Source organism: Magallana gigas, chromosome 7, assembly GCF_963853765.1.
Source record: "Magallana gigas chromosome 7, xbMagGiga1.1, whole genome shotgun sequence".
Classification (NCBI taxonomy): domain Eukaryota; kingdom Metazoa; phylum Mollusca; class Bivalvia; order Ostreida; family Ostreidae; genus Magallana; species Magallana gigas.
In genome coordinates, this window is record NC_088859.1 from 40,971,522 (window position 1) to 40,986,053 (window position 14,532).

Genomic DNA, 14,532 nt, shown 5'->3' on the forward strand with positions numbered 1-14,532 from the left:
ATGTTCATTAATAAACTGATTAACTTGGTTAATAATTTCTCTCAATGATTGTAGTGCATAGATCTATAAGAATATGAGGTTTATAATTGATTCACTCTGTTTGATAACTATTCTAATGTAAAAATGTGAAATATTAAGTTAAAAGCCCCAAATCTGCACAGAACATCAAGCTTGGCCCATAACATTGTTCAACAGGATTCCTGTTCCAAGAGACAATCTTAGCTACTTGGTCAGTGCACCTCCAGACATAACAGAATGATCAATACATATATTACCTGGTCTCCTCTTTTGAGGCCAGCCTCATAAGCTTTGGAGCCTTTTTCTACTTTGGAAATAAAAATACCACAGCCCCTCTCCTGTCCCCCAAGGACAGAAAAGTGCAAAACCTCCTCTCTGGTGGCGCGGGTTAGTGTAATATTTCTGGTCTGAGCCTTTGCGGCACAAGCTATGTTCAACAGCCTAAGCTGTCCCGTCATATCCTGTTAGTTAATATAGAAAGGGTTACGTGAATATTCCAGAAGAGATGTAAAGCACAGACAACGCATGCCATGGCATCATCTTCAGTGAAGCAATTTTGGGTTGTTGTTTTTTTTAAAGAAGCATGAATTAGTTTTTCAGTTGAAAAGAAGGTTAATTTCTCTTTAGCCTGATTGGTATCTTTTTAACTAAAAACATTTCTCTTTGGCTTTTGAATGATGAGTGAAAGGTTGATGTTGCCTGTGCTTCCAAAATATTCAGGGTTTATTCTTTTTAAATAAAAGAATCTCCACCATTTTTATTTTTTAATGCAGTGTTTTCTTCACTGTATTATCTATCAAAAGCAAGATATACATTGATGCTAGTGAAGACAAAAAAATATCAGTTTTGGTTAATCTTGATAATATAAAAATATGAAAAATATGTCATGTAAATTGAAAAAAAAGAGATTTAAACACTGCGGTTTTGTTCTCACTTAAATTCTGATTAAAATATGTTACACTATTTCTATATACTTTTTTATGGCAATCTATATGGTGCAATATACTGCCATTATGATGTAATGGTAATCATTACACTATCGGTTCATGTTCAGATTATATATTACATGCATTTGATGTCTAAATCAGATTTAATATTAAGTGCTGTAATGCAGTCCTGTAACCGTTGATTTGGAGCGTAATGCTCCTGAAAGTAGATCTGATCTCTATTAGAACATGATGTGTGCTATAAATACACATTAAACATTATTGTTGTGCAGTGTTTATTAATGTCTTTTTTAAATATATCAAAAAATATAATGAATCAAGAATATGACTTGGAGCTAAAACAATAGTTTCCTAAGCACATGCAGTTAACTTTATAACCAGGAAGATTGCTTACTGATTTTTGAATAGCCAGCTGCAAGGGGGGCTGCCAATAAAACTTTAAATCAAAATTGAAGAAAAAAGAATGGCGGAAATTGAAATCATCGTTTGATATTCAATTTACAGAAATGATTGATTTGCCACAAGCATTGTGCAAGCAATGTTAAAAGTACATTTTCAATGAAAGTGACAAAGCAAAATACAGGGGGAAAAAAATGATGCCTATTGTTTCAGCTCCGAAACATGTGGACCAGTACAGGTCTATTTATGTAATGAATATTTGTCACACTCAATAAGAAGAAAAATTGTAGAACGTAACATCATGCATTGAACAAGGAGAAAAAGAAGATCAATTCAATGCAGCAGACTGATACACACCGCTTTAAACTTTCTACTTGATTCAATGCTGATCTACAATGAAATTCACCATCACAATAGAACGGAGTTTATTTCACCACCTTAAAAAAGAATGACCAGTCAATCACCTGTTATTGAAACATGTGACAGATGAACCATTTATCGTTCCTTACCTCTCGCTCCAGAAGACCCTCAAAGCTTTCCAGGAATTCACAGAGAGGGGCATCGGTTTCAAAGTCCACAAAGTGGTTGTTGACCCAGAATAACACCACTCTTATCACCTATAGAGAAAAAAATATACATTTCACTAAGCAAATTTGACCACTGCATAATAACGATTTGTTGAAAAATATAACGCAAGATGGGATGGACAAGCTCCTTTTTCTAATTTCCTACTAACCTTATTTCTGTAACTTGGTGTCTCGAACCAAATCTTCAATCTATCGGCTAATTCCATGGGATCTTTGATGAAGATTCGAAAACACAACAGAAAGTCCTCTACATATGTTCTGTCAACATTGGAGTGCTCCTGCACTAGATGCTGCATCAAGTGGTCCGGTGTTCCCTGACAAATTCACATTCAAGAATCAGTAACAAGACCTTTAAACTTACAAAAAAACAACAAATCTAATGGTACATAGTACATAGATCTTCTTTTATTAAATATGCAGAGGGTATGTACTTCCAGTTATGCAAGAAAAATTTCAACCATTTCAAATAACAATGTCAAATGTTTTAGTCCTTTAACAGTTCAATATCAGCATTCAAACATAATTCATCATAACAAACCTAATATGTCATCTATTCATCTACACCAAACCTTTCCTTTCTTCCATGGTTCTACATACTTACCCTGATAACAATTTGTCCTTTGCGGCTTCCATTATCAAACACCCTGTGTTCTGTGACCATTACAACCTGCCCTTCCTCCACATGCTTCTCTGTGTTTTCTTTGCCCTGTTAAAAAAAAAATTGGAGATGAAAGGTAAATTATAATATTACATGAGTGAGATATTAACAAAACCCCTGTAAATACTTGAACAGAAATTGACTTTTCTTTGTTAAAAGTTTGGAGATTTCATGATGGGTTATGATACTTCATAAATGAGTTATCAACGAGACCCCTGCAGACACTTGGACAGGAACTGTACTGACCTTGTCCAGAATCCTGTGGTAGTCCTCCTGAGCTATACAGACAAACTGACAGTCATCCAACAAGGTCTTCATCGTCCCCTTGTGATACATCTTATCCAGGGTTGGGGAAATCCCAAAACTAAACCAAATCATTAAAAAATATTTTATGGGTCATCATTTTTTATTCAAATCAGTGAAAATAATTAATGGTTTGGAAACAAGACTTGGACATGATTTTGTCATAAATTCACAGTTCTAACAGTTGGATATGTTTCCCCCCATTACCTGTCTCCCATTTGGAGAAACTCTGCAGACCCCTCTGGGTGGACGATTTCAACCTGGCCATTGAGAATGACTGACCAAGAATCCAGTTCCTCTCCATCCTTCATCACAACAGTCCCACGCTGCTCAATCACAGCAAACACCATCACCGCGCACAACTCACGGCGAATAGGCTGTGTCATGTTGGCAAACGCCTGCAAAAGTTAAACAACAATGCTTGTCTTTATTCTTTTATAAAAAAAATATTGAGATACAGCTTCATTGAGACAACACGCGTTGCGACTTTATCCAAAGTTAAATGAAACTGTTGAAATTGCAGACATCTTACCCTGAAATGCTGAATGAACTCCAGCAGTGTTTCAATGTCATCTTCTGTTCGGTCTTTTGGTTCTTTCTGGAGACATTCTTGGACTGCATCTCGTATAGACTGAAAATAGTAACAAAAGGTTACACAAATTAAATTTTATAGAATAGGATTTATAAGCAAGCAAGACAATTTGGTTTCTTTTACTTATACTACTTTAAAATCTAATGATATTTTGAATAGAAAGCTTAATTTCTTTTCAACAAGATCTAATGACAAGTTCAATTAGGTTTTGGTGAAGAAAATTTGCATCAGAACAATGTCCTTTGGGTTTATTCCACCAGAATCGAAATTATGGTTAACATACAATGAAAGAGAATCAAATATTCTGATTACATCTGCTTTTATGGTTATATCAATTCATTGGCTTGAAAGATCTGCTATCTAGCATATTAAGGTATGTAAATGAATCATTCACTTTTTCAGAAAATGTGTCATATTAGTATATTACTTTAAACTCATATAGTGAATTAAAAAATACAAGTACATGTACTTCTACATGTATTTTGAAATTAAATTGACATGAGTATTTTCCGGCTTTTAAAACTCCAATGTGCATCAATCTACTTTACTTTACATGAAATAAGTGATGACAAACAGCCCCCTTAAAAACGTAATCAAATGAGCAATTCAATTTGTGTATCAAATTAGGTGGGTGGATACACGCAAGTATTTCATTAAAGGTCCAGTGAACTACAGTCATGGGAGTTCAGACATCCTGGTTCATCTTTCTTAAACTTCATTATATGTATTCTTAGTGGTGGGCTATTTTGAGGATATATAAGTATATTCTCTGTTTAATAACACTTTATATGATGCATGAACCTATTCCTGTGTTGCACATTAAGAGTTGAGCCACAAATGTTCTGAAATGCATCCCAAGATGATGCATAGAGTATGTAATTGTTGACTTCCTGGATAAAGGCTCCATTCAGATGGAGCCCACTTTTCCTGTTATTTGCTAAAATTCCAGCTCTGCATGTCACATACTTCCACACTGACAAACTCGTCATTTTGTTACTATATATAGCACCACTCTGTGAATTCTGAACCTCTTATAACTTTGTTCTTAGGGGAACATATCAGTAAATATCATACCTATGATTTACTAAACATCAATAAGAGAAGCTTAAGAACATACAGCTTTTTGCTTTATTAACCAATAACCTCATGACAAGAAGAATACCATATGGTATGCTACCATATGATTCAATTTTCTGTAAACCCACAACTGATATGGTCATTAAACAAGGAACAGGTCACCAGATCACTGAGCATAACCCTGGAGGATAATTACATTACCCTAATTTGTTTACATCCCTCTAGTCTATGAATGATCAATCTAATTATATATCTTTTATCTATTCTACACAACTCTGATTCCAGTTATATTTCGAGTCAGTGCTGTGTATGTGTCATCATCTACCTCCGTATTGGACAATTTGTCCTCCTCCTCGTCGGAGTCCACGTAGCCCTCTTGCATCCCAGTGAGGTCCATGTCCTGGTTTTCTTGGTCATCAATGGAAGACTGCATCATGTCGGAGCCAGAGTAAGCACTGGATGTATCGCTGGCTCGGGAACTTCTCTTCATTTGCATTTCACTCCGTGAATATAACATTTCGTTTTTGTAATCCGGTGGAAGCTGCAAAGACAACACACCACTACAGTGAACTGGAAACAATTGCTGCTAAATAGTTTGCTTTTCATAATCGTCCAAAAAAATGTAGAGATAAAAACACAAAAATAGGCAGAAGATGTATGCAAAATGCACACTTTCTTTGCCAGTAAAATATTCCATAGAAGAATTTTTTTTAAGTATGTGATACATCCAAGTTTCTACTTTAAATGTCTTATCATATCAAACTTGTCAAAGGCAACGACAAAATAGCACAAACATATATCTCCCTTTTGCCCCTCTGAAAGAACTTCGTCAGGTAGGATCTTTGTTCTGAAGTTTCCCTTACAATCAAATAAGTCAGTGCACACAACTCTTTATCTCTTTACTCTGAATTATACACTGTGCATCTTAAGAGAAGAGTGGTGAAAAAAAATAACTTCTTGAAAAAAAATTTCTTCCTTAATTACCCATAACATAAAAAAAAATTCTCAGTACTTGAACATGTATAATGTATTTTACCTCTGACCTAAAACTGAAGATAAAATATGCAGCTCTATTTTGTATGCACATTTTGACATGAACTCATCCTTAACAACATTAACCCGCCAAACTTCTACCCACAAGTTCCTCCCATAACTTTACAAAGTACACACCACATATCTTTGCATACATGAAAATTACAAAGCAATGAAACTGTGACTAAAAAAAATTATCAAAGCTTTTCACCAGATACAGGCTTAAAACATATGCTCCCTACACAAGAAAACACACTTCTGCAAAGATTACACAGACCTTGAGTGCCCAATTTAAAAATTATTGTTGGCTTTGATTCAAATGCTCTCTAAAAATGTATCTTTTTACTGGAATCGTGATATTAATAGAAACCCTATAGATTTTTAGTTTACCATTTGATTTCTATTCCAGCATTCAATTTATAATAATGATATTTATCAGGACCAAAATCAGTCAATCAGTTTCAAATTATTCCAGCAAATCTGACAATACTTGATCAAAGGAGCTGTGTTATTTACTTCTAGCAGTACTTTCAGAGTTTAAAACTCTTTTCCCCAATCAGCCTTTCTTTGTCTAGCATATATCATGTATATTTGGAGGAGTTTATGGAGTTGGAGATAGAGAGATTTTATGGATCTGTTCTTGCTTGTGTACCTGTTCCACTGCTGTGTCGCAATGCATTTTTCTTAACTTTTGGTCTTCGTGCTCTAAATCAAACATTCGGTTGATGTTGACATTGTTACATTGTCCACTGCGACTGTTTTTCATAATCTGGACATCAGGATAATCGATCTACAACAACAAAAGACATTCTTTTACAATATGTAGTTATCACATCCACATTTAAAATAGTAGTACATGTACATATACAAATACAAGTGCATTCATTTAGCTGCATCACAAGAAGCTTTATATGTCAGCACCATGTGTTGACTTAAGTTTAGATATCCATCTCCTTCAGTATGTACAAGTAACACAGTCAGACCTTTCCCTACCTGAGGCACTTGAAAACACAGAATCTCCTCTTTAGGTTTGAATCTCCACTTAAACATAATCACTATTTTCTAATTCAATTTGATTTTTCTACACACAATCATTATGTACCGCCAATTATAATGGACAATCAAAAGGAAAGGGAAATACTAAGGGAAAGCCCAACAAATTTTGCCGAGATTGTAACGATTAAAACAATGTCAAGCAGTTCTCCGTTGCAGCAGTCATTCACGCTGGTGTGGAAGTTAATGATAATTTGTAGCCTTGATCCTGGACCCACAAAAGTTCACACCCTTCACACAAATCGTCATTAATAAATCCAGTACAACAGTATCATCTAATACGTCCAAACAGTAGTATGTGACACCATTTCATGTTCAACCAATAATCACTAAAACTTGAAACAAGAAACCAGTATGTATGTTAAATAAATAACAAAATAATTACTCAAGTACTTGAAAATGTAGTGGGATACATCCGTTGCTGTGTGTAACTTGAATCAGGAAATTGTCAGCTATAAGGATGGACTAGATAAACACAGTTACAGCAGACCTAATCACTACTTACACGACTATACATGGATTTCAGTTACAACTCAGTATTAGTAACTTAGTATTACACATGTATACATCACATATCATGTATTTATACATTGTCAATGGGATTTTTATTCAAATAGTTATCAATACATCTTTCTTTTTTAATTAACTGTGTCCAAGCTCCTTTTAGGTCTTGTATTTCTTTCAACTTACAACTCTGTTTTTTTATTCCTCTCACTTGACATGGGTAAACCAAAATTTGTGAAATTTTTCCATCAATTTCAAATATTTTAGAGGGAAGCAAATATTTAAGAGGAAAGCGAATGTCAAACTTAATTTAAGCTGAAATTGTTTGTTTTGTTGGTATTTGAGGCCTGATCTTGATATGATTTTCATCTTGGTGGCTTGCAATAATCTTTCAACTTGCCCATTAATCATAATGGCCATGTCGATAAAGTGTCTTGAAACGGCCATTTCTAACACAGATCAAACCCTGGGAAGAAATCCCTCTCAATGCTATCCGAGGCAGAAATCAATACCCAGTTATATGTCTTAGTAATGTCCACTGGCATGTAATCAGCAACTTTGCTAACAAATTTACTGGGATAAATTGTGCTAACACCCTGTCATAATAAAAAACATCAGAAAATGCAACCAATCAGAAAAGATGCTAATAAGTTCAAATTCTTCTTCACTTTTTGCTTGGTTGGAATGTTAATTTAGAGAGAAAAAAATCATTGCTTTTAGCAAGAAAGACAGCAGAATGATTTAAAAAACAAATTCACAATCCAAGGAAGAGAAGCGGTTTAATTACATATAGTCAGTATTTCTGTGGGTGAAATATAAAAAAAACCATCTACCACTGAATGTTTGTATTTGCAATCAGCTGGTGTAGAATATATCATGTATGACAAAAGGCACGAAAACAGAGATAAACTTTGCCCAGAACATGCCACAGCAATGATGTAATAGTCAGCTTCCCAGAAAAGATTCTCCTCCCTACTTTCACACCGGCAATGACAGAAAACAACAAGTGTTTTCCCCAAACTATCAACTAACTTACTGTGCCACGTAATTGAAAAAACAAAACCTGGAAATACTTCTGAATCACAACTGTTCATAAAACATTTTCAGAAAATTTATGTGAATAAAATGATGACATTCATAGAGAATGTAGATTTTTGATAGCCATTTTACGCGTCGTAAAATGATACCTACAACAATCATCTCGGAGGGCTCCAGAATGAGGCATTCGCTGGCCCGGCGGGTACATCCTGGTGTTCTTTTACCAAAACTGAAAGAAGAGAAACATCTTTGTTATACATCATAGATAATATTCATATTTCACAGTCTAACACACATAAATGTCAAAAGTGTATGCTGAATTTCACAAATCATTTCACAGCTATTGTGAAATGATTCAGGGTTTTTTTTTCTCGTAAAATATGTAAAAATGTTCCATTTGAAGGATGTTAGGTTAATGCGGTACATTTGAGGCTATGTGGATTAAAATCATGGAATAATTATTTATGAAAATAAAAGTCTGAAGAATTATTTCTGAATAAGTTAATGGGTCTTCTGGAATTAATCAAGTACGGCACAGAACAAAGGCTCAACTTATGTACATCATAAAAAATAGAAACAAGACAAAAAATACGTAAATGCATGATCATATGCAGTCAATACGTAAGTTTGTGGCTATCGCTATATGAGTGATCTGTCAATCAGACATAACCAAAAAAAATTGGTAGTCTCCATGATCTACATTTCATTAAGAGCATTGCAGACTACTTCCATTTAAATAAGAACTTTGTGGCAATTGTCAACATCATTAAAGGATCTATTTACAGTAGGTATAATACAGTCGGCATGGGACAAAGAAGTGGGAAATGACTAAGGGGCTTGGGGCACAAACAAAATGATGACTGTAAATATGCAATGGTTTGGACAACACTTATTTGTTTGCCTGTACACTCAAAAGCATTAGAAAGAGTCCTTAAAAACCGTGTTCTTAAGCATTAATCTGTGTACATGGCAAAAAGGCAGACTACAAAGATCATATCTGTGAGTTGGAGATTACATAATTGGTAAGTTTAAACCAGCCTCTATCTGCCCGGCTCTGAATAAAAGCTCTCCAAAAATATATCTGCCATGAAATACCTTTCAAAATTAACACTAGAGTCTGAAAGAGACCAGACTCCATCATCATTTTCTATGCGTATGTCCGGCTGTATTCTAGGCGATCTCATTTCACATCTAGTTCCCACCGAACACATACTTTTTGGTCGCACTTTGTTTGGGGCAAATTCTGCATGCACACGTGTTGCATATCGAACTGGTTTACCAGACGATGATTCATACATTTTTTGAACACATAAATTTTCAGCTCCATTAGCATCACCAGATAAACTTTTTAACAAACAACAACAAGAATTCAACTTTTCGGATGCACTAGTTCTATGTTCACACATATAATCCATCCTGTCCAATTCACTTTCTGAGCCACTGTGCTCCCGGCAACAAACACAAACTTCCTTTGAGGGAGAGTCTAAAACTCCGAGTTCTTGAACTTCGTTGAAGCTGCCAGCATCCAGAGTAGTTGGAATTCCCAGTGAGCGTGATACATCGTTCTCCTGGCCACTGCACATCAGGTTAGACAACTCTGGCTTGGGTATATGATATTTTTCCAAAAAGTTTTGACTTTTAATGGCCGACAGCTGCTCATGGACAGGTCCAGATCCCTGTACATCAATCTGTTGATTCTCATCATTGCCAGATAGGTTGGAATTGCCAACAATGTAGAAAAACATGATGAGTTTTTTCTTCTTTACAGTTTCACTGCTGACATCACAAACAAATCATGCTGCAGTGTATCTATTTCCAAAGTCCCATGGCTACTCTATCAATATAAAGCACCATTATAAAGCCAGATGACTATCTCTGTTGAGACTATGAGACTCGTTCCCAGTTTTATATCAGACTTTGGGCTATCCTACCCCAGCATGTACTAGGTACTTGCAGTTTCATCACTGATATTTGAGCTGGCTGTAATCTCTCATTGATACACACAGGCCAGCAACAGACCTCCCTAATTAATGACAATCGCTGGTTAATGGAAAAGTGTCACAGAGTTGCACATAAAGTTCACTGATATATATAAATATACACAAAGGTAACGTAGATAAAAATCCAGTCAGGCGGAAAAACTGAATGACAAATGAGAACACCAGTCTGAGTCTTGGTGAACATGGGAGAATGGTTTTGGCTTTCCATGTCGCATGCAGCCTTGCACTTTAAATGGTGTGTAGGTAAAGTAGTAATCCAGGTATTTTGTCTTCATTGTGCTGGAATTTAATAACCTCTTTAAAACTTTTTGTTGTGTCTCAACACTTTACAATGAACTTCTTTATCCGAACCACAAAAATACATCCAAAAAATGCAAGTCAAATCACTTTGTAAGCTCCCTCCGTCAATCCTCCTTCTTTCTCACTCAGTTTACCCAGTGCATCCATACACTGAATAAAATTAAATCAATGGTCGATCTCTGCTCAAACAATACCCGATCATGCATGCAGGATTACAGTATATCATTCTGTGTAGACATAGGTAAAATTTCAACACCCATAAACCCATCCGAACTAACGCAAATCAAACAAGTGTTTAAAAGACATCAACTCCGAGCCACTTCGGTCTAACAAAACCGGCAGGTGCTCTTTGGGACCTGTTTAATGAAATGTCACTAGATCAGGAATTCGATATTGTCCAACAAAACAGGCCAAGTGTGCCCGGCTCTTGTCTGTCGGATTTTTTCCTCTCTTCATTGAATCTGCTTGGATGAAAAGGAGACCAAAAAATCTATAGCATGACCCTAACATCTGCTAGGCATACTTCCATCTTAATAAAGGGGATACCTTGCACCTGGAACTAATTTTATTTGTCCAAGAAACTAGCACCAAATGACCAATGCAATCGGCAGTGGTATTAATCTTCTAGACAAAACTGACCCCACTAAGTCGTTCCTTCCGGTCCGCGTGATAGATGTTTTGAACTGTTTTTAAAGCACTGGAGCCAAATGTTGACAGGTTTTAATATTGTTATGTCATTTTATTGAATTACATTTAAAAACAACCATGACATTGCTGACACAGTTAACAGCATTGAATGAACATACTGTTCTCATAAACTACCATGTTCCATGAACAGGGATTTTTTTTTTTTTTTGCATCATTGCAAAATAAGTCTAAGTGGCCAGACCTTGCATTTTACTTTTATTATAGAGATTTTTTAAAAAGGGGGACCCCGGGTTTCTTTAATTAACTTGATGGTTTGAGATCTTTGTGGAGATATCAGAATTCTTACCACAGCAGGAACATCTACAATAAGCTAGCTAGCATATTTTCCCAATCTATCCACACATAGAAGAAATGCCTATTCATTATTACAGCAACATTTGCTATTTACATCGAGCAACTCAGACCCTGCATTTGGTGCCACCAGTATAAGTGCACGCCCTAAGTATCAAACAAGTCAACTTCAAGACTTTCTTCTCAAAATTAACAATGTCTGTTTGATAGCATTTCACAGCAATCAGGTCAGAATGCCTGCGCCGATTAAGATGCATTGTGTATCATTACACGATAAGATCTACCAGTCTGCAACTTGAGCAGTGCTGCTAGACATGTATCCCCCCTCTCCAGGTCAGGTTTCCAAGTCCCTGCATGAACAATGTGTCCAAACTGCTCTCATTTTTCACAATATTCTATAAGTAATTAATAGTTTTTTCCATTACAATCTATCAATTATTCCTCCATGCATGAGAGGGGTCGGAAGCTGGTAATTACAGTTTTGAGTCTGTGTCAATACTGAATGGCCGAGGACTTCCGGAGCTTTAGGCAGGAGTTCAATGGTTGCAGCCATTTCTATCACTGTTGCTCTTTGTACTTAAAAGGACTGTTAACGTCCTAAATTTTATTCTGTCTTTTCATCTCTGTATTTTGAAATTTATAGCACACTATATGTTTAATAATACTAGAATATTTCATCATTTTAAATTCCAAATCAATGTGACAAAATATGAAATTAAATTTTTGTATGGCATTGATATCAATCACATATCAGACCCATTTACATGAGTAAATAGGTTTCAATGCCTTTTTAGTTTAAACTGTCTCAGCTTTGAAAAAAAAATCCAAAATTCAATCCAATTTTCCTCCCACTTAACTCTTAGGACATCAGGTAATTGTGTTAAAAGATTCCAACAAATGGTTTCCATCAAAGTCACTTGTGTATTTTAGGTATTTGTTCTTTTAGCCAGGAAAAAGGTTGCCATGAAGTATACATCAAATTGTTAAAAGTGAAATCGGAAAACTTTCTTTGCCAAGTTTCTTTTTGAAGCTGGCAGTTTCAAGGTTTTATCAGATAACAGTCTATCAAAATTCCTTCAGTTAAGATAAAATCCTCTCTGCAAGGAAATTAATCCAAAATCTCACTTCAGTTTGGGAATCTAAACTTGTTTCCTACAGAGTTACTTACAAAGTTCTCAACTAAAATTTTAATTAAAAATATGAGAAGAAATCTAGTAAGGAAATCATATCATACCCTCCAGAGAGCAATGTATACTTTGGATCATTTGTAACTACTTACTCAGCAATCCAAAATCTCCAAAAAAATGATTTTACGGATTAAATCATCGCCCATGTGATAGCTGATACATACCTGACAAAATCTACTTCTCGAATCATTTTGTATCTGGAGGTATAGAAATCATATCCATAAAACAGTAAGTGGTATTAAAGAAAACTAATTAATCCTTTCGCACACATCATAAACTGCCACAATTAGGTGCTCCAATAGATCACCAAGTAATGTATACAACAAATCCTCAGAAGATGCAAAACAGATTTTCCTATGCACACATCTGTCTAAACAATGAGTTGTGTTAATTCCCTAATCTGACGTGTTTGATCCCTGTACTATCGTGTAGCTGCCTCCTCAGTCAGAGACAAACAGACACTGGGTTTCCAGTAGGGTATCGGTGTGAATTCTGCTGTGGCCTATAGGAGCTGCTTGTTCTTTCAGCACTAAGGAGTCACCTTCAGCGATACCCAACAATTCCCTTCTTCATCGCTTCAGTGAAACTCCTTTGAAAATATGTACTTAAAGAAACTGGATGTGAAACACATCTCAAGACATTTTTTTTTCTCCTGCCTCTACAGGTTGATGTCAAAAGTGGTGGCCTACAAAAAACACTATTCCTGCAATCTTAATAAGCACTTGAGCTTCAAGTTCGAAATATTGAATGTCCATAACCACTTCAACCCAACTACAGGCATTTGTCAAAATTGAAGTTCTTCATTCTTTTACTGAATCCAAACACTTCAAAAAAATTCCAATTTATCACAATATCCAAAGATAAAAAACAAAAGTACATCAAGGTAAATTGGTAGATGTGTGAATCTTGAAATCTGAATGTGAAACTCCAGGTAGATCAAATAAAAGCTTGGTGCAAGTCTTCGGCCCCACAGACAAGTGTACACAATCACAGATACAGGATTGAGTCACTCAATACCCGTGAGTAATCATAGTGGATTGCACTAGTACATGTGATGACAGAAGTGTACATGTAAGTAGTGATAGACTCCTCACTCAAAGTGACAAATGGTATCTTCTCCTGGGACCTGAATCCCAGGGTAACCAATGTGATATCTAATCCCCTGTGGAGTGTCCATAAATACATGCAAAATGATAACCGTCTGGAAGTGATTATAGAGCCAGATCAGATAACCATCAATCCTAGAAGAGCCTGCAGCTTTTGTACTATATTGTTAATTACCTTGACAACCAAGTGATTATGTCAAATTTTTATCATTATCCTGCAATACTACAAGGTAAAGACATTGCAGATACCCGTGAAATTCCTGAAGGTGTAAGAAATTATATCCAGCATGAAATTTATATTCAATAACAGTTAAACGTTAGTGTGACCTTGTTTCACCTGAGGGTACGTAGATTAGATACTTATCTACAGAAATATGTCAACACTCATCTACCTTCTGATTGCACTCAGCTTTCTTCTATTTTATTGAGATCGAATAAAAAGACATGCAGGGTGTACTATGGGACAAAAATCTCCCAGACCCCCACTTTTATAGTAAAGAAAAATCTTAAAACCATTCTCTTCACTTTTGGGCATTGCCTGTAGATATCATATTTTCAAAAAGTATCAATCATGGAGGCTTAAAAAATTGCAACCCAGCCTATGATGTAAGCGAAGTTTATCAAGAAAATTTAGAGAGGTCCTTTTCACTTCTTTTTACACCAGACAAATGTATGACATGCTTATCTTTGTAACATATTCCAGTGGGAACTCTACCTAACTAAACAGCAAAA

The 14,532-nt window shown here is 35.6% G+C and overlaps 1 protein-coding gene across 18 annotated transcripts in view; it reads right to left on the reverse strand.

Moving 5' to 3' along the window:
* The window catches only part of LOC105329799 (rap guanine nucleotide exchange factor 2), a 41,712-nt gene that overhangs the window by 11,286 nt on the left and 15,894 nt on the right, over positions 1-14,532 (reverse strand). For 6 of the 18 annotated variants that reach the window (XM_011431226.4, XM_011431225.4, XM_011431235.4 and 3 more), the window contains 11 exons: positions 8,362-8,437; positions 6,266-6,403; positions 4,907-5,122; positions 3,445-3,543; positions 3,120-3,310; positions 2,856-2,973; positions 2,553-2,657; positions 2,101-2,265; positions 1,874-1,981; positions 1,722-1,754; positions 276-479 (listed from right to left, as the gene is read on the reverse strand). In XM_011431226.4, coding sequence (XP_011429528.4) covers positions 276-479; positions 1,722-1,754; positions 1,874-1,981; positions 2,101-2,265; positions 2,553-2,657; positions 2,856-2,973; positions 3,120-3,310; positions 3,445-3,543; positions 4,907-5,122; positions 6,266-6,403; positions 8,362-8,437 — 1,453 coding nt within the window. Of the gene's footprint in view, positions 1-275; positions 480-1,721; positions 1,755-1,873; positions 1,982-2,100; positions 2,266-2,552; positions 2,658-2,855; positions 2,974-3,119; positions 3,311-3,444; positions 3,544-4,906; positions 5,123-6,265; positions 6,404-6,606; positions 7,021-8,361; positions 8,438-9,303; positions 11,130-12,858; positions 13,667-14,532 lie in introns of those variants that run through there. The other 12 variants (XM_011431222.4, XM_011431218.4, XM_020067905.3 and 9 more) reach the window with 10 other exon arrangements.